At 38.7% G+C, this 24,058-nt stretch overlaps 2 protein-coding genes across 6 annotated transcripts in view; both read left to right on the top strand.

Moving 5' to 3' along the window:
- LOC105470298 (ELL associated factor 2) overlaps positions 1-5,726 on the top strand; it is a 56,834-nt gene extending 51,108 nt beyond the window's left edge. Inside the window, exon 4 of one of the 3 annotated variants that reach the window (XM_071092358.1) lies at positions 3,407-5,726. In XM_071092358.1, coding sequence (XP_070948459.1) covers positions 3,407-3,618 — 212 coding nt within the window. In that variant the 3' untranslated portion in view covers positions 3,619-5,726. Of the gene's footprint in view, positions 1-11; positions 176-3,406 lie in introns of those variants that run through there. The other 2 variants (XM_071092357.1, XM_011722137.3) reach the window with 2 other exon arrangements.
- A 2,664-nt stretch (positions 5,727-8,390) lies between these two features.
- Positions 8,391-24,058, top strand: part of LOC105470295 (solute carrier family 15 member 2) — a 51,988-nt gene continuing 36,320 nt past the window's right edge. The window contains exons 1-4 of one of the 3 annotated variants that reach the window (XM_011722136.3): positions 8,479-9,059; positions 10,339-10,529; positions 10,908-10,995; positions 12,181-12,322. In XM_011722136.3, the coding sequence (XP_011720438.2) occupies positions 10,989-10,995; positions 12,181-12,322 (149 nt within the window). In that variant the 5' untranslated portion in view covers positions 8,479-9,059; positions 10,339-10,529; positions 10,908-10,988. Of the gene's footprint in view, positions 9,060-10,338; positions 10,530-10,907; positions 10,996-12,180; positions 12,323-24,058 lie in introns of all 3 variants that reach the window. The other 2 variants (XM_071092355.1, XM_011722135.3) reach the window with 2 other exon arrangements.

The raw sequence follows: 24,058 nt of genomic DNA, 5'->3' as shown, positions 1-24,058 counted from the left end.
TTTCATTTTAGGAAATGATTTGCAGCTGAGTGAATCAGGAAGTGACAGTGATGACTGAAGAAATATTTAGCTATAAATAAAAATTTATACAGCATGTATATTTTGTATTAACAATAAAAATTCCTAAGACTGAGGGAAATGTCTTAACTTTTGATGAGAAAAGAAATTAAATTTGATTCAGAAATTTCAGTTGATGTTATTTATTTATTTTTTAGACAATTTATTTATATATGTAAATATATATAAATATAAAGTTATATATATATAAAATTATATATTATATAATTTATTTATATAAAGTATATATATGTATGTTTATATATACATATATAATTTTATATATGTATAACTTTATATTTTACAGCAGTTTTAGGTTCATAGCAAAGTTGAAGTTTTAGGTTCATAGCAAAGTTGCGAAGATCTTATTTCTTCTCTCCCCATTATCAATATCCCACACCAGAGTGGCACATTTGTTAAAATAGATGAACCTACATTGATAGATCATTATTACACAGTCCATAGTTTACATTAGGGTTTAGTCTTGATGTTGTACATTCTATGGATTTTTGACAAATGTGTATCCATCATTTTGGTAACATTCAGAATAGTATCACTGCCCTAAAAATCCTGCGCTCTGCCTATTTATTCATCCTTTCCCTCTAACCCCCAGCAACTACTAATCTTGTTGTCTCCATAGTTTTGCGTTTTCCAGAATGTCATATAGTTGGAATCATACAGAATATAGCATTTTCAGATTAGTTTCTTTCACTTAATGATATGCATTTAAGTTTCCTCCATGTCTTTCATGGTTTGATAGCCCAGTTTTTTTTTTAAGTTTGAATCCTCTTCTATTGTCTGAATGTATCACAGTTTATTTATCAACTCAACTACTGAAGGACATCTTGGTTGCTTCCAAGTTTCGTCGATTATGAAAAAATTTTAAATTCAACTTCTTACCTCTGGAATTTGTGTAGTTTTTGTTTTTTAATTTGTAAGTTTTTATTTTAACCTTGCTTTCTCCTTTTCTTTTTCTAGCCCAACTTTAGTTAATCTGTCTTCATTTTTATTTCTATTTTATTTATCAATACTTGGCCAAGAACTACAACTATGTTACTTATTACTTAACTCATAATTAATAAGCAAGCTCATAATTCAAAGTAGCTAGTAAAATGCTTATTTTAATATAGTAATTGTAATAGTTTTTACTGAAAGTTGTTATGCTGAGTTTTCTTTTTGGTGTTAACACTACCAAAAATGAGTACATGGTGATACGAGCTGACCAAGCTGGCTATATAACATGCATTATGTTTTCAAACTTCCAGCAAGTTAAACAGTACATCTTCAGTACATCATTTCCCCTCCTTATTATTTCCCTCATAAGTGAAACATTCTTAAAGACATTTTTTTATGGATTGAATACCTAGTATATCATTCTTTATACCACTCAAGGGTATGTATAAGTACCTCAGAGAGAGAGGAATGAAATATATCTCCCGTGCTTTTGTATCTCCTTATTTGATGTGTTTTCAGATACCAAAATGTAGGGAGCTAGTGGATTAGATAAGTTCTCAGATAAAAGGTTCTCTGCCAGAAACAGCTGATGACCCTGACATGATTCTAAACATATACACTTTTGGTTTGATCTGTACTGAATGGTTTGATTAAACTGATGGTAATATAAGCATGCAAGCAGAAAAAGTAAGTTGGCTACAAAAGAACAAAAATCAAAGGACTTTGAATTATTCTATAAGACTAAACTCTAAAGGTAATAAAGCTGCATCTGTGGAAGGGTATTAATGTGACCTATGAATTATGTATTCATCAGATATCATCTATAGTTTGGTAAGAAGGTATTCTTAGACATATAAGAATCCAGGAGTTCTATTATTCATATACCATTCCTATAATAATTATTGTAGTAATTTTCTAAGTTATTAAGAGATGACTCAAAATTAAGAACTCAAGAATGGAAAAAAGTATAATAAAAATATATTATAAAAAGATTGATAACTATCTAATATTTTCGGGACCAGTACCTTCTTTGTCTCCTGAAGGAAACTCACTCAATTTGAAGGGGTAGTTGACACTCATGCCCAGAAACATTTTAAGTGAAAGTGACTTCTGGGATGCTGACTAGGGAGAGAAGGCCAAGAGCTTATTGGTCCTACTGCCCTGAGGCTGCAATCCTACTTGGGGCAATCATGTTTCAGGCTGAGGCTGGATACATGTGCAGCAGAAATCAGTGAAGGCCTAAGCTATTCACACACTCCTGACCAACCCTGAGGCTTGTGCGTAGTATACACAAAAGGGCCTGGTGAAAAATAGAACTTGGGAAGACTTGAAAATAACATGTTCTTTGAATGTATTGCCTTACACATACAGATCCATTAGCAAAAGACACAGTCTTATTGGCTCAAAGTGGTTTGGACATGATATCTGTCCAGTCGTTGGCTATTCAGAGTACCATTTTGTAGAACAGTGACCTTAACGGAGGAAGGTTTGACTGGGAGGCAGAAGGGAGGCAGTGGTATTATCTCTGAAGTACTTTCAGCATTGAAGTGCTAGAAATTTTTTTTAACATTATCTAGGTAGTGCTTGTGTGAGTTACACACATATAAAAATTAACAGAGCTGTACACTTAAGATTTGTGCATTTTACTTCAAGTTACATTTAATTTTAAAAGTCCATAAATAAAATCAATAGGAAAAATACTGCAATATAGAGGATGGCAGAACATTAATATCAATAATGTTTAAATTGATGTTACAAATTTACAAGAAGGGGACAAACAACTCTAGAAAAATGGGCAAAGAAAATGAATAGGCAGTTCCAAAAATTATAAAAGCATATATTTTGGCTCAGCAGTCTCACTTCTGGAAATTTACCCTACAGATATATTTAACTTCTGTGCAATGTTATTATTGCAGTATTACTTATGATAGAAAAAGACTGTGAACACTGAAAATTTGAGACAGGTCTCAGTTAATTAATTAATTTATTTATGTATTTATTTGAGACGGAGTTTCGCTCTTGTTGCCCAGGCTGGAATGCAAAGGTGGGGCCTCGGCTCACTGCAAGCTCCACCTCCCGGGTTCAAGCTATTCTCCTGCCTCAGCCTCCAGAGTAGCTGGGATTACAGGCGCCGGCCACCACACCTGACTAGTTTTTGTATTTTCAGTAGAGATGGGGTTTCACCATGTTGGTCAAGTTGGTCTCAAACTGCTGACCTCGAGTGATCCTCCCGCCTCAGCCTCCCAAAGCACTGGGATTACAGGTCCGGCAGTCTCAGTTAATTTGGAAAGTTTATTTTACCAAGACTGAGGACTAGCTGGTGACCCAGCCTCAGGAAGTTCTGATGACTTGTGCCCAAGGTGGTTGGGGCATAGCTTGGTTTTTTACATTTTAGGGAGATATGAGACACCAATCAATATATGTAAGAAATACATTAGTTCCGTCCAGAAAGGTGGAGACAACTCGAAGCAAAGGCCCCCACTGAGCGCTTCCAGGTCACAGGAAGGTGAGACAGATGGTTGCATTCGAGTTTCTGGTAAGTCTTTCCAAAGGAGGCAATCAGAATCTGCAGCATCCGCCTCTGTGAGCAGAGGGATGACTGAATAGACTGGGAGGCAGATTTGCCCTGAGTGATTCCCAGCTTGAAGAGGCCCAAGATATTTTCCTTTCCCAAGACTAAACCTGAGTATGCATCAACATAGGACTAGCTAAATGAACTATATTTACCTCCATACAGTTGATAACCTGTTCACAGATTTATTGGCTACTTGGGTATTCTTTTTGTAAAATATCTGTTCAAATCTTTTTTTTTTCTTTTGAGAAAGAGTCTTGCTCTATCGCCCAGGCTGGAGTGCAGTGGCGCGATCTCAGCTCACTGCGACCTCCACCTCCCAGGTTCAGGCAATTTTCTTGCCTCAGTCTCTCAAGTAGCTGGAATTACAGGCACCCGCCACCACACCCAGCTAATTTTTTGTATTTTTAGTAGAGATGGGGTTTCACCATGTTTGGCCACGCTGGTCTCAAACTCCTGACCTCAGGTGATCCACCCTTCTCAGCCTCCCAAACTGCTGAGATTACAGGTGTGAGCCACCATGTCGGCTGTTCAGATCTTTTGAATATTTTTCCATTTACTTATTAATCGTTTTGTTATTGCTTTCTGCAGTTACTTATATAATCTGGACACAAATCCTTTGACAGATACAGGTAACACAAATATTTTCTTCTTCTTTGTAAATTGTCTTTTGACAATTTGAACAACAAAAGTTCTTAATTTTAATATTGTCCAACATATCATTTTTTTTCTTTTATGCCCCATATTTTATATCTTTTTTAAGAAATGCTGGCCAGGTGTTGTGGCTCACGCCTGTAATCCCAGCACTTTGGGAGGCCAAGGTAGGCGGATCATGAGGTCAGGAGTTCGAGACCAGCCTGACCAACGTGTTGAAACCCTGTCTCTACTAAAAATACAAAAATTAGCCGGGCGTGGTGGTGCGTGCCTGTAATCTTAGCTACTCAGTGTCATGCGCGTCCGTGTGAAGAGACCACCAAACAGGCTTTGTGTGAGCAACATGGCTGTTTATTTCACCTGGGTGCAGGCGGGCTGAGTCTGAAAAGAGAGTCAGCGAAGGGAGATAAGGGTGGGGCCGTTTTATAGGATTTGGGTAGGTAAAGGAAAATTCCAGTCAAAGGGGGGTTCTCTGGCGGGCAGGAGTGGGGGTCACAAGGTGCTCAGTGGGGGAGCTTTTTAAGCCAGGATGAGCCAGGCACAAGATAATGTCATCACTTAAGGCCAGGTCCAGCCATTTTCACTTCTTTTGTGGTGGAATGTCATCAGTTAAGGCGGGGCAGGGCATTTTCACTTTTGTGATTCTTCAGTTACTTCAGGCCATCTGGGCATATACAGGCAAGTCACAGGGGATGCGATGGTTTGACTTGGGCTCAGAGGCCTGACACTCAGGAGGCTGAGGCAGGAGAAAGAACCGCTTGAATCCGGGAGGTAAAGGTTGCAGTGAGATCGTGCCACTGCATTCCAGCCTGGGCGACAGAGCAGAGACTCCGTCTCAGAAAAAAAAAAAAAAAAAAGAAAAGAAAAGAAAAGAAAAAGAAACAAAAGAAATGCTTACTTACTCCACAGTCATAAAGATGTTCTCTTATGTTTTCCTCTAAAGACTTTTTTTTTTTTACTTGAACATTTAGATAGGCAATCTATATAGAAATTATTTTTGTGTATGTTGTAAAATAAGGGTCAAAATAATTTGGGGGATGTGGATATTCAAATGGTGTTTATTTATTGAAATGATCCTCATTTCCTACATTGTATTGCAGCATCATCTTTGTTATAAACAGTATGTGTGTGAGTCATTTTCTGAACTCTGTGTTCGTTGGTTGCCCTATGTATCTGTGTCAATTCCACTCTGATATAACAACTATAGCTTTAAAATAGGTCTTAGATTGGGTAATTCAATCCTACACCGTTATTCTTTAAGATTGACTTTGCTATCCTTGGCTCTTTGCACTTCCAAGTTGACTTTAAAAAGTCAACTTGTCAATTTCTATACTCACAAAACCTGCTGGAATTTTGTTTTAGAACTGTAGAATGTTTTGAGAAATGTTGACATCTTTATAATATGAGCTTTCCAAATCATAAGCATGGTATGTTTCCATTTATTTAGATCTTCTTCAATTTCTTTCAGTCAAATTTTATAATTTTTAATATTGAGTTCTAGAAGATCTTTTGTTAGATTTATTCCTAAATCTATTTATATAAATAAATATATAAATGTATTCCTTAAATTTCCCTTTTCTATTTCTTTGTGACTGATGTTTGATACAATTTATTTTTGTGTATTTTAATTTAGAGAACGTGTTAAATATATGTTCCCTTTTAATTTCATATTTTCCTCTTCTCTCTGACTATATTAGATTCTATTAACTTAGAGCAGCAGTCTACTTTTATGTATATATAACTGTAAAATTTATCATATGTCATAGTAAGTGTTTTCTGATGTTGTAATCACTAAGGACACAAATATTCTTTACTCATCACTGATACTTAGATTCTTTCACTTTTATTGTTGTTTGTCTCAGAATAGTTGGTGCTCATTTCTGTCTGGGAGGTGCTTTCTATCTTTTCCCTTTCTCCTTCTATCTGATGTTAGCAAAATAATAGGATATAAGAGCCATCTTAGTATTACATAAATGGCTCAAGATTATGCCTTGGGAGCCTAGGATTCCAGTCCTTGCTTTGTCCCTTCTGAGTTCCTCTGAAATATCCTTCAGGCTAGAATAGGAGAGAATTTAAGACCAGTGTTTCCCAAATTCCTAGCATAAGAATTGCTAGAGGTGCTGTTGAAAACAAACATTCTTAGATCCCTACCGAGATCTACTGAATTAGAATTTCCAAGGGAAAATGATTCTTATCCTCAGGGAAGTTTCACTTACACAGGACAAGATTAAGATTCCTTCCATCTCTGATATTATCTGACTCTGTGAATACTATCATTGTATTGCCATAATCAAAAGAAGAATTTTCTCTAAACAAAGGAGTGTCAGAAAACCACTGTCAATACTCCAAAGTTTAGTATTTGGTATACCTATGAGCACAAATAAATTGATACATTGCATACAGGTGCTATTCAATCTACTCTGCCAGATCAAGGGAAGCCAATGACATAAGAGGATCTTCAAGGCATCTGTGCCTTTGCTAGTTAACTTGACTAGTAACTTCTGACCATTTATTTTGCATCCAAAGTCATTAACCAAACCAAGTCAGAAATGGCAGTGCTCCTGAAAGAATAACTATAGCTTAATCATTAATGCCACAGTCAGAAATGAAGCTGGACTCTTCTTTGGGTAAAGGTTGGTGGGAGACAGTAGAAATGAGGAGTGTAATAGAAGCTGAGAAGATATGGTCAAAGTCTGAGTTAAAGTTTAGAGAGGAAAAGATAGAGTTTATCCTGGCCCTATTTGTCAATAAATTATTCAAATAGTTAATGTAAAAATTTTGTGAGGGATATAGTTATAGGTTTTCTGTCTTGTATTTTCAAATACAATAATTCATTCTGATGTTGCCTGACCTTGTTTATTTAGTCTTCAATTTTTCTTATTTCTTTTATAGCTCTCTAGTCTTTCTTTTCCCTTTTCGTTTGACAAACAACTAGAGGGGCACCATGCTCTTTTGTTATTCTTTTACTTCTTTGGCTTAACAAAAATAACACGGCATAAAATGAACCTAGCATTATCATGTTTGTTTTTGTTCCTCTTCTGATAAGGACTAAATATATAATTAAGGAAAATGGTGTTCACAACAGTACCTAGAAAATAACTGGTTCACAATTTTTGCTCAAATTAAATTTTATTTGTTAAATGAAAGAATAGATCAATCTTGAAGTGAGAAAATGAAAATGCAAGGAATGACTTTAGCAAAGAAGAAAAATGGTTCCCAAATGTATATCACCAATCCTTTTCTCTCATTTTCTTTAGCCCCGCCTCTTTAATTGCTTATAGGCTATTTCTAGCTGAAGTTTTATGATGCTGAAAACAAAGGTCACCTTCCTTTCTTTTCTTCTCTTTTCTTTTCTTATCTTGTCTTCCTTCCTTCCTTCCTTCTTTTCTTTTCTTTCGAGTCTCGCTCTGTCACCCAGGCTGGAGTGCGGTGGTGGGGTCTCAGCTCACTGCAACCTCTGCCTCCTGGGTTCAAGCGATTCTCCTGCCTCAGCCTCCGGAGTAGCTGGGACTACAAGCGTGTGCCACCACACCCAGCTAATTTTTGTATTTTTAGTAGAGATGGGGTTTCACTATGTTGGCCAGGCTAATCTTGAACTCATGACCTTGTGATCCACCCACCTCAGCCTCCCAAAGTGCTGGAATTACAGGTATGAGCCACCATACCCAGCCAAAACTCACCATCTTTCTTATCTCCCAAATTGTTTTATGATGGCTTTCCTTCTTCAATTCATTTTAATCCTCTGCATTCCTACATTCCATTTATGTAACCTCCATACCTGAATAATGACTGATACTAACTCCACTTTTTCCAGCTGTCATGGCATAGTGAAAATTACAGATCTGCCACTTACTGGACAGGTACTTTGAACAAATTCCTTAACCTCTGGTAACATTACTTTCTGTAAAATGGAGATAGTAATATGAATTCGGATAAATATACATGTTATATAGACATACAACATATATGTAATTCATACATATTAACCTTTCAATAGTAGATATTCAATAAATTGCAGCTATTGTTACCCTGAAATCAGTTTTTCTTTCTTTTTTTTTTTTTTTTCTTTTTTTTGAAATGGAGTCTCACTCTTGTTGCCCAGACTGGAGTGCAATGGTGCGATCTCGGCTCACTGCAACCTCCGCCTCCTGGGTTCAAGTGATCCTCCGGCCTCAGCCTCCGGAGTAGCTGGGATTACAGGCGCCTGCCACCACGCCCAGCTAATGGTTTTTTTGTATTTTTAGTAGAGACGGGGTTTCACCATATTGGCCAGGCTAGTCTTGAATTCCTGACCTAAAATGATCCGCCTGCCTGGGCCTTCCAAAGTGCTGGGATTACAGGCGTGAACCACCGTGCCCGACCTTGATATCAGTTTTTCAATCTGTGCTTGAGGCGTTGTGTTCTTAACTATCTTGTACTCCTTTGCAAAGATAATATTTCTTAAACATAGATTTTCTAATCAGTTCTCTAGCATTGTTTCATTCCATCTTTGGCATGTTTTCACTTTGCTGTGCTGTACTTTTACACATTCTTTTTAACTATAGCTTCCTGCTTTGCTCTGGATCAGGAAGCGATTGAAGCTGACACCCACAGAGTTAAACTCAGTTGCTGAAGCCACCAGCTCCCCCTCCCAGTCCTCCTTTTCAGAGTAGGCTGGCAGCTGTCCTAACTGCCTACTAAAGCCAAATGCTTGAGGAGAGAGAGAAAGGAGCCAGCCATGAATCCTTTCCAGAAAAATGAGTCCAAGGAAACTCTTTTTTCACCTGTCTCCATTGAAGACGTACCACCTCGACCTCCCAGCCCTCCAAAGAAGCCATCTCCGGTGAGTCCTTAGATTCAATCCTGCCTCTGATAGGAATGGCCTCCCTCTTTTGGCTCTCTTCCTTGGGCTCCGGAGCTTCAAGCTGAGCTGTATTAGGGTATTAAAATGATTCTCTCTTGGATTTAGAATTCACCTGAAACCAAATCTAAACAGAAGCTTCCTTTACATAAGAAGACAAAGCAGCAGGAAGAGGTAGTCAAATTTCTTCAGTTGGGATCCAGGGACTTGATGAATTTCATTGCATATTCTGTTTCCCTGGGGGAAAAAAGCAACTTAAATGTCCAGGGAAACTTGGCAAGCATTCTTGTCTGGAGAACTATGTGTGATTGTTCTTTCTTTACCAATATAAAAACTCTGCTCTTAGTTCTCCCTATGTGCAGAGCCTTCTGTTGAACACTAATGGAAGTTTCAGAATAGATCCAATCTCTGTTACTATGTGTTCCCAGTTTATTGTGGGAGATAGGGCAGAAAAACAGAGAAGTAATAGCAATGTTTTGCATTTATAAACTTGCTAAAGCACTTCTAAACTCATCATCTCAGTCAATTCTTACATTAAAATTCTGTAAGTGGGGAGGATATAGTAATGATAGCCAAAATTTACTGAGTTCTTACTGTGGGCCAAAATGTGATGTTATTCTCATTTCTTCAGAATAACAGAACAGAGGATTTGAGACAGGTGTAGTGACAATGCCAGTATCAGTATGTTAACATAGCCAGTGGCAGTGTTGCCTAACTAGTGACAGTGTGTCAGCTAAACTCCAGATTGCATAATTCTCAAGCTGTGAGCTGCAAAGGTAAGAAGCCCAGTTCACTGTATGTTTCAAACAAGTTATTTTAAAACGTTAAAATATATTAATATTTAGGAGAGTCGTTTATATATATCCCTAGGGTTGAAAGAATAATACATTACTTTATTATTTTGCCTATTTTTTTTAGTTAATGATATCTCTTCTGGTCCCAAAGAATTTAGGGCTACTTATGAAGATGTATATATTTCTCACGAAATGAGGCAATATAAATCTTATAAGATTTGACAGTACCGAGGACAGATACCTCTATGTCTCTTCTCATGTTAGTTGGTCTATTGTAATAGATAGGGAATTAAAATAAAACATAACATTCCTTATAGTCTGACTGATATATTACGTGAAAAAACATAATTCTTTTAATGTCCAGTAGGATTATCATGAAAATGTTAAAGAATCTCTTTAGTAGGAAGAGTAGACATTTAATTTTACAGGATTTAAGAACTCTGCCTAAAGTCAAGATGATCAATTAGCTTACCCTTAGGAATCTCTGCCCTCCATGTTGGGCTCTGTGCCTGACTCCAGCAGCCTCTGAAGTAGAAGCTATCATATTGCCAGGATTCCTCCCAGCATGGCAAACAGAACAGCTGGGGACAAGAGGGGTCAGTCCCCAGAGTGGAGCTAAGCAGAGACTGACATCTGAATCTCACTGCTTGGATATCAGGTATTCCATAGGCTATCTCTTTATTCTGTTCCTAGGAAGTAAATATGACCATTCTTCTGCCCCAGAGCCCTAGGCTTTTCATTTAGTAGTTGTGGGAAGATGAGCAGGTCCTGATGTCTAGGATCAAGGAATATTTGAGCAAGTCCATGTAAAATAAACAAGAAACAAAATAATATTCAGATTAGCTTCTATTATTTCTAAATCAGTAACATAAGCACTTTTAGTGTTATAATAGGTGTGTCATGAAGACTAGAGACCATTGATCCATTACCTACCATGACAATTTGAAATAAATGAATTTTTCAGTTGTGAAGAAATCTAATTGTTGAAACAGGGGAAAACAGCTCATGCTTGAATCGTTGCTTTCTTGTCGAATAGAAAATCTGTGGCTCCAACTATCCACTGAGCATTGCCTTCATTGTGGTGAATGAATTCTGCGAGCGCTTTTCCTATTATGGAATGAAAGGTAATTTTGTGTCCAAGAGTCCTACCTACTGTCTCCCACTCACCCTCACCCCATGTTTGTGACAGCCTGGTCTCTTTATATGCACTTATTTCCCTAGTCCACTCTTTCTGCCTTGGTCCAAATCGATCCTTTACTTTGGCCAAGACTTCCAATTAATCTCTCATAGGATTTCACCTAATATATAGGCCAAGATCAGAAAGGCCTGAGAGAAACCAGAACACAGACTGTGAGAATGTAAGTGGGTAGAGCTGGACATGATGGCATGTGCCTGTAGCCCCAACTACTTGGGAGGTTGAAGCAGGAGGATTGCTTGGGCCCAGGAGTTCAAGGTTATCGGGCACCTGTAATTGTGCCAGTGAATGGCCACTGCACTCCAGCCTGGGCAACATAGCAAGAACCCATCTCTGAAAAAAAAAAAAGTGGGGAAGCTCTCATTATCTGAGTTACATTTTTCCATACCTGTTCCTCAGGTATGAGCTAACAGCTCTTGGCTAAGAGCTCATACCTGAGGAACAGGTATGAAGAATGGAATTCAGATGAGAGCTCTCATCATCTTGTTGCTGGGAAGGAGAGGAGAGCGAAGGGATATTGGAAGCACCATGTTATGTTCATGGTTGGCCTAAATGATGCTAGAGGTGCACATAGACTGAAGGGAGGAGTATTATATTTGTACGTTCAACATAGTCCCATTCACTCCCACAACTCCCATGGGGCCCTGCTTCTACTGCCTGGCAGTCACTTCTCAGTCATGCCACTGATGGGAGTACTGAAGGCCAAAATCACCTTATAAAGACCAGAGATTAAATATTTTTTTTTTCCATAAATCGCTTTAGGCCGGGCGCGGTAGCTTACTCCTGTAATCCCAGCACTTTGGGAGGCCGAGGCAGGCAGATCACGAGGTCAGGAGATTGAGACCATCCTGGCTAACACGGTGAAACCCCGTCTCTACTAAAAAGAATACAAAAAACTAGCCAGGCGTTGTGGCGGGCGCCTGTAGTCCCAGCTACTCCGGAGGCTGAGGCAGGAGAATGGCATGAACCCGGGAGACAGCGCTTGCAGTGAGCCGAGATCGCGCCACTGCACTCCAGCCTGGGCGACAGAGCGAGATTCCATCTCAAAAAAAAAAGTCACTTTAATGCATCTGTCTTGTTTTTTCTCCCCACACCCCTTTTTTTCCCACTACAGCTGTGCTGATCCTGTATTTCCTGTATTTCCTGCACTGGAATGAAGATACCTCCACATCTATATACCATGCCTTCAGCAGCCTCTGTTATTTTACTCCCATCCTGGGAGCAGCCATTGCTGACTCATGGTTGGGAAAATTCAAGTAAGGAAATGGGAGGTCACATCCCTACAAGTTTCACAGATTGTGCAGAAGGCTATCACTTCTAACCTGTTGCTTCTGAGCAAGAACATACCTATGTCATGCGTGAAAAATAAGAATCTCTGTACATCTGTGTAGTATGGGAAATTAAAAAAAAAAAAAAAAAGAATCTCTATGGCAATAAGGAAAGGCTATTCTTTTCATTATCAGTTTTTCCAATGTGTTTACATCCTCTTCAGTTGCGGTATCTTTTGTTCCTTAAAACTAATTTTAACCTTCCATTCCATAGTTTAATATTAAATCTTCTTCTAATCTTGGTGGAGATAGAAAGTACTATCCCCCAGCAAATTTCTAATTTTAGCTGGCTGCGGTGGCTCATGCGTGTAATCCCGGCCCTTTGGGAGGCCGAGGCAGGCAGATTGCCTGAGGTCAGGAGTTTGAGACTAGCCTGGCTAACATGGTGAAACGCTGTCTCTACTAAAAAGACAAAAATTAGCCAGGCATGATGGAGGGCGCCTGTAATCCCAGCTACTTGGGAGACTGAGGCAGGAAAATTGCTTCAACCTGGGAGGCAGAGGTTGCAGCGAGCCAAGATCGTGCCACTGCACTCCAGCCTGGGCAACAGAAGAAGACTCTGTCTCAAAAAAAAAAAAAAAATCGAATTTTAGATGCTTTTAATGTGGTTATTTGATACTTTCTCCCATCTCTTCTCCAGATTGAGTCATCCCATGTCCTTTAGGATCTTTATGAGTGTCTCTTTTCAGCTCTTTTGCCATCTATTTCTCTTCTTTAACATCTTTTTGTAGTTTCCTTCCTACGAATCTAATATTTTCATGAGTTAGACTATTGGTTCATTCAGTTCAGTATCTTTTAAGTCCCTGAACATAGCACCAAGAGATACAACATGGTATAATGTTATAGTTGTCCCCTATAACATTATCCTGATAAGCTAGAAATGGATTGTGGATATCCACTGCTCAATTATTTTCTATGGACCTGTCATTTGTCTAAAAGAGCATTTCTCAAAGGGCATTCTGTTGAAAACTATAAAATATAATGAGTTATGAGGGAAAATAAAGCTCTTGTGGTCAAACAAGTTTGGAAACTGTTAGGCTGAGCAAAGCTAAAAATGTTCCCTTACTGCATGACTTCTTATAGCCTTAAATATGCTAATATGAACTATAAAATCTCCGCAGAAGGTTGTAGTATGTAGTGTTTCCCAAACTAATGTGACTATGGAATATTTTTTCTGGATATTTTGTGGACCTAGTGTTCCAAGGAATTCTCTTTAGTAAACAGTGGTTTATAGCTTACTTTGGCCTATATATGTTCATTATTCTAAAAGTGTTTAATCAGCACCTAATATATATCTATAGACGTAACACAGTACTGAACAGTTTCTTGACTTGGGAGAGGAATGGTGGGTGAGTAGCTGAGATCTACATTTGCTACATATGTAGTAGTAGTCACCAACGTTATCTAGATATGAGATTGGCACTACTTGCAGAATAAAAAGTGCAATCCATAGTCTATTTATTCAGTTGTAGAAGAAAGATTCATATACATGACATACCACTTTTATTTATTTTAAAAATAATTTCCTTTAAGCTTGAAGAAGCACAGTTACAGGATTTGATGAACAATTGTTTCCTGGTTAATTCAGAGAAAATTTAAGAACCTCCACTTGTGCCCTCAAGTCAATCCTTCTTGATGTATTTATTATTGTTTTTAATTTATTTTTATTGGGGTATAACTTACATAAAGTACACAAATTCAGAAGCCTTAACTGTACCACCTTGATCAGTTTTTATATATGTATCACCATCACCTAGATCACTCTCCCTAGGGTCTCTGTACCCTCACTATTCCCCTCTCTCGCCTTCAAATTCTCCCAAAGAACCAGAGTCTTTTCCTGCAACCAGAAGCAGGTGCAAATCTCTAATAGTTTTAAATGAACAAAACTCATCTTGACTCTTCTTTTCCTATCATTTTTCTCTTATTACCATTAACCTCATGTTATAAAAATAATCCTCTGTGTGTGTTGCCTTTCTCACTCTTCATTATCACTTCTTATGGTAGAGTAATATAATGTAATGCAATATAATCCAATTCAATTTAACTTGATTTGACCCAATTTAATTCAATAAATGTTTATTGAGCACTTTCTATTTGTCCAAGGAACCATGGAGGATGAAGAGGTGAATTACACGTACTATCTAATTCATATTGTTCATATGCAAATAGCTTTAATACAGAGCATATTGTAGTACAATAAGGTATACTATAAATCATCTTTTTTCCTATTGAAATTACTCCCTAAGATCACTGGTAAGGATTTATTCATTAACAAATTCCAGTGGTCTTTTCTAAATTCTTACTCATTTTGAACTTGTTATTAACATTTCAGCCTGTTTATCATTTCTATGAAACTCCCTGGCCTTCTCTACAGTATATTTTTCTTACTCTCGTCCTCTTGTATCTTTTCTTATTTATCTGGCTTCTCTTTTGCCTCTTGTTTACTTCACTCTTTCCTGAGTATAAGCATTTTCCCAGGTTATAACTTTTACCCTCTTCTCTTTCTCTAGATTCTTCCTTAGCAAATTCTGTGGTGTTGATATTAGCTATATGCAGATGGCTCCTCAAATTCCAGTGAATTACATATTGGCATTCACCTCCTGGATTGTCCTAACTCCCCAGATCTGTTCTTTGTTCTGGCTTCCCTACAGTCCTACATTCAATCAGTTATCAAATTCTACCAATTCTGTTTGCCACAATCTCTCTCACATTTATCCTTTTTTCAGCACAAAATCCACTGCATTAGTTGCCATCACCCAGTTTTGGTCTTCATTGTCTCAATGTCTTTAAATTGAGATATTAAAATGGACATCTAAAATGTTTTTACTGCTTCCGATCTCTTTTTCCTACAATTGAGCATATATGCTACTGCCAAATTGATCTTCCTAAAAGAAATTCTGATCATATTACTACTCTGCTCAGCAATTTCTGGTGACTATTAAATCACTGTCTACTAATCTCACTCCAACTGACTTTTCTGTGCTTATTGTGATACTTATCTCCTTTCAAGAGTGGCCACTAGAGGAAAATTTAATACTAATATTTCTGTAATCATATCCAATGAGATCTCTTTTTCATGTCTGCTTGCATTGTTTCTGCTTCATGGAAACCCCTTCTTCTCCATCCTTTCATGTCCAAACCCTTTAAGGCTCACTCAAATACCACCTATGCTATGTAGTATTCTCTGCCCCCTCATCTTTTACTATAGCCAGAAGTAATCTAGTGTTTTTTGAATTCTTTGTTTTCTCACCCTTATATGACATTTACTAAACTCTATCTTATTATAGTTATTTAATTATTTATATATGAATCTGATATCTTCTTTCAAACACCTAAAGGACAAAGTCATTTATATATATTTTTCCCCACCCACCCCATTTATATATTATATAAACATATATAATGTGTATAATATATAAGTATATAATATTTAAGTATATATATAATATATATTTTTTTTGTCATTGAGACAAAGTCACACTCTGTCGCCCAGGCTGGAGTGCAGTGATGCAATCTCGGCTCACTGCAACCTCTGCCTCCCAGGTCCAAGCGATTCTCCTGCCTCAGCCTCCTGAGTAGCTGGGATTATATGCATGTGCCACCATGCCGGGCTAATTTTCGTATTTTCAATAGAGATGAGATTTCACCATGTTGGCTAGGCTGGTCTCGAACTCTTGACCTCAAGTGGTCCACCCACCTCCCTCTTCCAAATTGCTGGGATTACAAGTGTGAGCCACTGTGCCCAGCTGTGATTTATATTTTTATGCGAGAGCACGTAGAATAGTGCCTAGCACGTAGCAGGCCCACAGTAACTCTTTGAATTCATAAATTTATTCACCCTCTGACCCTCAAATGTAGCCACTTACTGCAGGTAGATGTAGACAGGCATGAAGGTTACTTTTATTTTATTGTGGGTATTGTGGTTGCTTTTTCTTTTTATTTTTTATTTATTTATTTTTTGAGACGGAGTCTCACTCTGTCTCCCAGGCTGGAGTGCAGTAGCGCATCCACTCACTGCAAGCTCTGCCTCCCGGATTCACACCATTCTCCTGCCTCAGCCTCCCAAGTAGCTGGGACTACAGGTGCTGGCCACCATGCCCGGCTAAATTTTTGTATTTTCAGTAGAGACAGGGTTTCACCGAGTTAGCCAGGATGGTCTCGATCTCCTGACCTCGTGATCTGCCTGCCTCGACCTCCCAAAGTGCTGGGATTACAGGCGTGAGCCACCGCGCCCGGCCTGTGGTTGCTTTTTAAATAAGAAAACTTGGGGGTGATTGGTATCTCTTTCACAAAGGGAGTAGTTTGAGAAAACGTGGATAACTTGTTCTCCTGTAGTCATATTTGTGTGTGTGTGCGTGTGCATGTGTGCGTGTTAACATATACAAACAGATGATAACAGCAACAAAAGAGAGTAAGTACTTAAAACTACCCTTCCTTAAGTTGGAAAATCAGAAAAAAGACAAGACTCTTCCTTTACCATCTTCTCTAATTTGAACCTGTAGCCTATTTTCTTCATTTGCTAGAGGAAAATGGATAGATTTTTGTTTCAAACCGTTAAGTTCTTCCCCACCTCTCATATGTTTCTCTGCCTGAGTATGTGTTTGTGTGTGTGCGTGTGTGTGTGTGTGTGTGGTGTGTTTACTTTTATTCAGGTGTTACCTTGAGGGTGAAAAGCCTTCTATAACATTAGAAAGATTGTTCAAACCCTGAAGTGCAATTTCCTGAATTTAGTAAACAACTTCTATTAAAAATCTTTCCTCTCTTTGCTATCCCAGAATAATAGATTTGTTAAGAGGAAATGGGCATCCAGAGTCCCTGACTCTTGTTTAAGGAACTCCCTATGCCAGGAAAGAAGTGATTCTTCCTTCAGAGCTACACACAGGAAAGAGTAATCAATAGGTACACAGTGGGAAAACAAAAATTATTAGACATGCATATTGGTTTCTCAAGGATACTATTTGTAGTGTCAAGTTGGTTTTAAGAAAGGAAAACACTTTTAGTCATAGTTCCTAGATTTTATATGCTATTACCCAGGCTCATCGGTTTTGATTTTTGACCTGGGCAATCACTTAGAACCACTCTCTTAAAGGTGTTTATCATGCTTTTATAAAAAATTTTAATTTAATTTTAATTTTTTATTATACTTTAAGTTCTAGGGTACATGTGCACAATGTGCAGGTTTGTTACATAAGTATACATGTGCCATATTGGTTTGTTGCACCCATGAACTCACCACTTACATTAGTATTTCTCCTAATGCTATCCCTCCCCTGGCCCCCACACCCTACGACAAGCCCCCATGTGTGATGTTCCCCACCCTGTGTCCATGTGTTCTCATTATTCAGATCCCACCTATGAGTGAGAACATACGGTGTTTGGTTTTTTGTTCTTGTGATAGTTTGCTCAGAATGATGGTTTCCAGCTTCATCCATGTCCCTGCAAAGGACATGAACTCATCCTTTCTTATGATTGCATAGTATTCCATGGTGTATATGTACCACATTTTCTTAATCCAGTCTATCATTGATGGACATTTGGGTTGGTTCCAAGTCTTTGCTATTGTGAATAGTGCTGCAATAAACATACATGTGCATGTGTCTTTATAGTAGCATGATTTATAATACTTTGGGTATATACCCGGTAATGGGATGACAGGGTCAAATGATATTTCTAGTTCTAGATCCCTGTTTTCCACAATAGTTGAATTGGTATACACTCCCACCAACAGTGTAAAAGCATTCCTATTTCTGCACATCCTCTCCATCTGTTGTCTCCTGCCTTTTTAATGATTGCCATTCTAACTGGTGTGAGATAGTATCTCATTGTGGTTTTGATTTGCATTTCTCTGATGACCAGTGATGATGACCCTTTTTTCACGTGTCTGTCGGCTGCTGAAATGTCTTCTTTTGAGAAGTATCTGTTCATACACTTTGCCCACTTTTTCATGGTGTTGTTTGTTTTTTTTCTTGTAAATTTGTTTAAGTTCTTTGTAGATTCTGGATATTAGCCCTTTGTCAGATGAGAAGATTGCAAAAATTTTCTCCCATTCTGTAGGTTGCCTGTTCACTCTGATGGTAGTTTCTTTTGCTGTGCAGAAGCTCTTTAGTTTAATTAGATCCCATTTGTCTATTTTGGCTTTTGTGGTCATTGCTTTTGGTGTTTTAGTCATGAAGTCCTTGCTCATGCCTATGTCTTGAATGGTATTGCCTAGGTTTTCTTCTAGGGTTTTTATGGTTTTAGGTCTAACATTTAAGTCTTCAATCCATCTTGAATTAATTTCTGTATAAAGTGTAAGGAAGGGATCCAGTTTCAGCTTTCTGCTTAGGGCTAGCCAGTTTTCCCAGCACCATGTATTAAATAGGGAATCCTTTCCCCATTTCTTGTTTTTGTCAGGTTTGTCAAAGATCAGATGGTTGTAGATGTGTGGTGTTATTTCTGAGGCCTCTGTTCTGTTCCATTGGTCTATACATGTGTTTTGGTACCAGTACCATGCTGTTTTGATTACTGTAGACTTGTAGTATAGTTTGAAGTCAGATAGCGTGATGCCTCCAGCTTTGTTCTTTAACTCAGGATTGTCTTGGCAATGTGGTGTCTTTCTGGTGTCCATATGAACTTTAAAGTAGTTTTTTCCAATTCTCTGAATAAAGTCATTGGTAGCTTGATGGGGATGGCATTGAATCTATGAATTACCTTGGGCAGTATGGCCATTTTCACAATATTGATTCTTCCTATCCATGAGCATGGAGTGTTCTTCCATTTGTTTGTGTCCTCTTTTATATCATTGAGCAATTGTTTGTGTTCTCCTTGAAGAGGTCCTTTACATCCCTTGTAAGCTGGATTCCTAGGTTTTTTATTCTCTTTGTAGCAATTGTGAATGGGAGTTCACTCAGGATTTGGCTCTCTGTCCATTATTGGTGTATAGGAATGCTTGTGATTTTTGCACATTGATTTTGTATCCTGAGACTTTGCTGAGGTTGCTTATCAGCTTGAGGAGATTTGGGGCTGAGACAATGGGGTTTTCTAAATATACAATCATGTCATCTGCAAACAGGGACAATGTGATTTCCTCTTTTCCTAATTGGATACCCTTTATTTCTTTCTCTTGCCTGATCATCCTGGCCAGAACTTCCAACATATGTTGAATAGGAGTGGTGAAAGAGAGCATGCCTATCTTGTGCCAGTTTTCAAAGGGAATGCTTCCAGTTTTTGCCCATTCAGTATGATATTGGCTGTAGGTTTGTCATAAGTAGCTCTTATTATTTTGAGATATGTTCCATCGATACCTACTTTATTGAGAGTTTTTAGCATGAAGGGCTGTGGAATTTTGTCAAAGGCCTTTTCTGCATCTATTGAGATAATCATGTGGTTTTTGTCATTGGTTCTGTTTATATGCTGGATTACATTTATTGATTTGCATATGTTGAACCAGCCTTGCATCTCAGGGATGAAGTCGACTTGATTGTGATGGATAAGCTTTTTGATATGCTGCTGGATTCGGTTTGCCAGTATTTTATTGAGGATTTCCACATCGGTGTTCACCAGGGATACTGGTCTAAAATTCTCTTTTTTTGTTGTGTCTCTGCCAGTCTTTGCTATCAAGATGACGCTGGCCTTATATAATGAATTAGGGAGGATTCCCCCTTTTTCTATTGATTGGAATAGTTTCAAAAGGAATGGTACCAGTTCCTCTTTATACCTCTGGTAGAATTCGGCTGTGAATCCGTCTGGTCCTGGCTTTTTTTTTTTTTTTTTGTAAGCTATTAATTATTGCCTCAATTTCAGAACCTGTTATTGATCTATTCAGAGATTCAACTTCTTCCTGGTTTAGTCTTGGGAGGGTGTATGTGTCCAGGAATTTATCCATTTCTTCTAGATTTTCTAGTTTATTTGCATAGAGGTGTTTACAGTATTATCTGATGGTAGTTTGTATTTCTATGGGATCGGTGGTGATATCCCCTTTATCATTTTTTATTGTGTCGATTTGATTCTTCTCTCTTTTCTCTTTATTAGTCTTGCTAGCAGTCTATTGATTTTGTTGATCTTTTCAAAAATCCAGCTCCTGGATTCATTGGTTTTTTGAAGGGTTTTTGTGTCTCTATCTCCTTGAGTTCTGCTCTGATCTTAGTTGTTTCTTGCCTTCTGCTAACTTTTGAATTTGTTTGCTCTTGCTTCTCTAGTTCTTTTAATGGTGATGTTAGGGTGTCAATTTTAGATCTTTCCTACTTTCTCTTGTGGGCATTTAGTGCTATAAATTTACCTCTAAACACTGCTTTAAATGTGTCCCAGAGATTCTGGTATGTTGTGTCAATTTGGCTTTCAACATTTGAAAGCCAATGTTCTCATTGGTTTCAAAGAACATCTTTATTTTTGCCTTCATTTCGTTTTTACCTAGTAGTCATTTAGAAGCAGGTTGTTCAGTTTCCATGTAGTCATGTGGTTTTGAGTGTGTTTCTTAATCCTGAGTTCTAATTTGATTGCACTATGGTCTGAGAGACAGTTTGTTGTGATTTTTGTTCTTTTACATTTGCTGAGGAGTGCTTTACTTCCAACTATGTGGTCACTTTTGGAATAAGTGCCATGTGGTGCTGAGAAGAATGTATATTCTGTTGATTTGGAGTGGAGAGTTCTGTAGATGTTTATTAGGTCCACTTGGTGCAGAGCTGAGTTCATGTCCTGGATATCCTTGTTAACCTTCTGTCTCATTGATCTGTCTAATATTGACAGTGGGGTGTTAAAGTCTTCCATTATTATTGTGTGGGAGTCTAAGTCTCTTTGTAGGTCTCTAAGGACTTGTTTTATGAATCTGGGTGCTCCTGTAGTGGGTGCATATATATTCAGGATAGCTAGGTCTTCTTGTTGAATTGATCCCTTTACCATTATGTAATGGCCTTCCATGTCTCTTTTGATCTTTGTTGGTTTAAAGTCTGTTTTATCAGAGACTAGGATTGTAACCCCTGCTTTTTTTTGCTTTCCATTTGCTTGGTAGATTGGGTAGATCTTCCTCCATCCCTTTATTTTTAGCCTATGTGTGTCTCTGCACTTGAGATGGGTCTCCTGAATACAGCACACTGATGGGTCTTGATTCTTTATGCAATTTGCCAGTCTGTGTCTTTTAATTGGGGCATTCAGCCCATTTACATTTAAGGTTAATATTGTTATGTGTGAATTTGATCCTGTCATTATGATGTTAGCTAGTTACTTTGCCCGTTAGTTGATGCAGTTTCTTTCTAGCATTGATGGTCTTTACAATATGGCATGTTTTTGCAGTTGCTGGTACCGGTTGTTCCTTTCCACATTTAGTGCTACCTTCAGGAGCTCTTGTAAGGCAGGCCTGGTAGTGACAAAATCTCTCAGCATTTGCTTGTCTGTAAAGGATTTTATTTCTCCTTCACTTATGAAGCTTAGTTTGGCTGGATATGAAATTCTGGGTTGAAAATTCTTTTCTTTAAGAGTGTTTAATTCCCCACTCTCTTCTGGCCAATAGATCTGCTGTTAGTCTGATGGGCTTGCCTTTGTGGGTAACCTGACATTTCTCTCTGGCTGCCCTTAACATTTTTTCCTTCATTTTAACTTTGGTGAATCTGACAATTAGGTGTCTCGGGGTTGTTCTTCTCAAGGAGTATCTTTGCGGTGTTCTCTGTATTTCCTGAATTTGAATGTTGGCCTCCCTCGCTAGGTTGGGGAAGTTGTCCTGGATAATATCTTGAAGAGTGTTTTCCAACTTGGTTCCATTCTCCCTGTCACTTTCAGGTACACCAATCAAATGTAGATTTGGTGTTTTCACATAGTCCTATATTCTTGGAGGCTTTGTTCATTTCTTTTTACTCTTTTTTCTTTAAACTTCTCTTCTTGCTTTATTTCATTTGTTTGATGTTCAATCACTGATACCCTTTCTTCCACTTGTTTGAATTGGCTATTGAAGCTTGTGCATGCATCACATAGTTCTCATGCCATGGTTTTCAGCTCCATCAGGTCATTTAAGGTCTTCTCTACAGTGTTTATTTTAGTTAGCCATTCATCTAATCTTTTCCAAGTTTTTTAGCTTCCTTGTAATGGGTTCAAACATCCTCCTTTATCTTCGAGAAGTTTATTATTACCAACCTTCTGAAGCCTACTTCTGTCAGTTCATCAAAATCATTCTCCATCCAGCTTTGTTCCATTGTTGGCAAGGAGCTGCAATCCTTCGGAGGAGAACAGGTGCTCTGGTTTTTAGAATTTTCAGCTTTTCTGCTCTAGTTTCTCCCCATCTTTGTGGTTTTATCTACCTTTGGTCTTTGATGCTAGTGACCTACAGATGTGGTTTTGGTGTGGATGTACTTTCTGTTGATGTTGATGCTATTTCTTTCTGTTTGTTAGTTTTCCTTCTAACAGTCAGGTCCCTCAGCTGCAGGTCTGTTGGAGTTTGCTGGAGGTCCACTCCAGACCCTGTTTGCCAGGTATCACCAGTGGAGGCTGCAGAACAGCAAATATTGCAGAACAGAAAACATTGCTGCCTGATCCTTCCTCTGTAAGCTTTGTCCCAGAGGGGCACCTGCCTGTATGAGGTGTCAGTCAGTCCCCACTGAGAGATGTCTCCCAGTTAGGCTACATGGGCTTCAGGGACCCTCTTGAGGAGGCAGTCTGTCCTTTCTCAGAGCTCAAAAATCATGCTGGGAGAACCACTGCTGTCTTCACAGCTGTCAGACAGGGACGTTTAGGTCTGCAGAAGTTTCTGCTGCCTTTTGTTCCACTATGCCCTGACCCCAGAGGTGGGGTCTATGGAGGCAGCAGGCCTTGCAGAGCTGTGGTGGGCTCCATCCAGTTCAAGCTTCCCTGGCTGCTTTGTTTACCTACTCAAGCCTCAGCAATGGCAGATGCCCCCTCCCCCTGCTAGGCTGCTGCCTTGCGGGTCAACCTCAGACTGCTGCACTAGAAGTGAGCAAGGCTCCGTGAGCATGGGACCCACTGAGCCAGGCATAGGATATAATCTCCTGGTGTGCCATTTGCTAAGATCATTGGAAAAGCACAGTATTTGGTTGGGAGTGTCCCGATTTTCCAGGTACAGTCTGTCATGGCTTCCCTTGGCTAGAAAAGGGAAATCCCCCAGCCCCTTGTGCTTCCTGGGTGAGGCGATGCCCCACCGTGCTTTGGCTCACTCTCCATGGGCTACACCCACTGTCCAACCAGTCCCAGTTAGGTGAACCACGTACCTTAGTTGGAAATGCAGAAATCACCATCTTCTGCATCGACCACGCTGGGAGCTACAAACCGGAGCTGTTCCTATTTGGCCATCTTGGAGTTATTATGCTTTTGAATGTCTTCTCCACACTTATCTTTTCTCTTTCTCCCAGTGGGTCTGCATAGTATGTCCTTTCTCCTCTTTTTTGTCTGATCTGAACTGACCTTCTTTTCTTCATGCAAGGTCTCTTCCTCTTCCATCACTACACACTCTCAACCTCTGTATATACCTCTTCTCGGTTCCTAAGCTCCTACTAAAAATGGCTCTGGCTTTTTATATTCTTATGGTGAAATAAAATATATTACTTCTTTCTCTTCCATTTCCTTTTTCCACATTAACTTGTTTGTGATAAAAGCAAAGGAATGCTGGGTTATGAGTTAAATATAGAAGCTCTACACCTAACCCTAATACTAATTAAAATGTCACTTTGGGGCCAGGTGTAGTGG

The sequence above is a fragment of the Macaca nemestrina genome, chromosome 2, assembly GCF_043159975.1.
Source record: "Macaca nemestrina isolate mMacNem1 chromosome 2, mMacNem.hap1, whole genome shotgun sequence".
NCBI lineage: Eukaryota > Metazoa > Chordata > Mammalia > Primates > Cercopithecidae > Macaca > Macaca nemestrina.
Note: the sequence above shows the minus strand (reverse complement) of the source record. Positions and strands in the feature narration are given on the sequence as shown.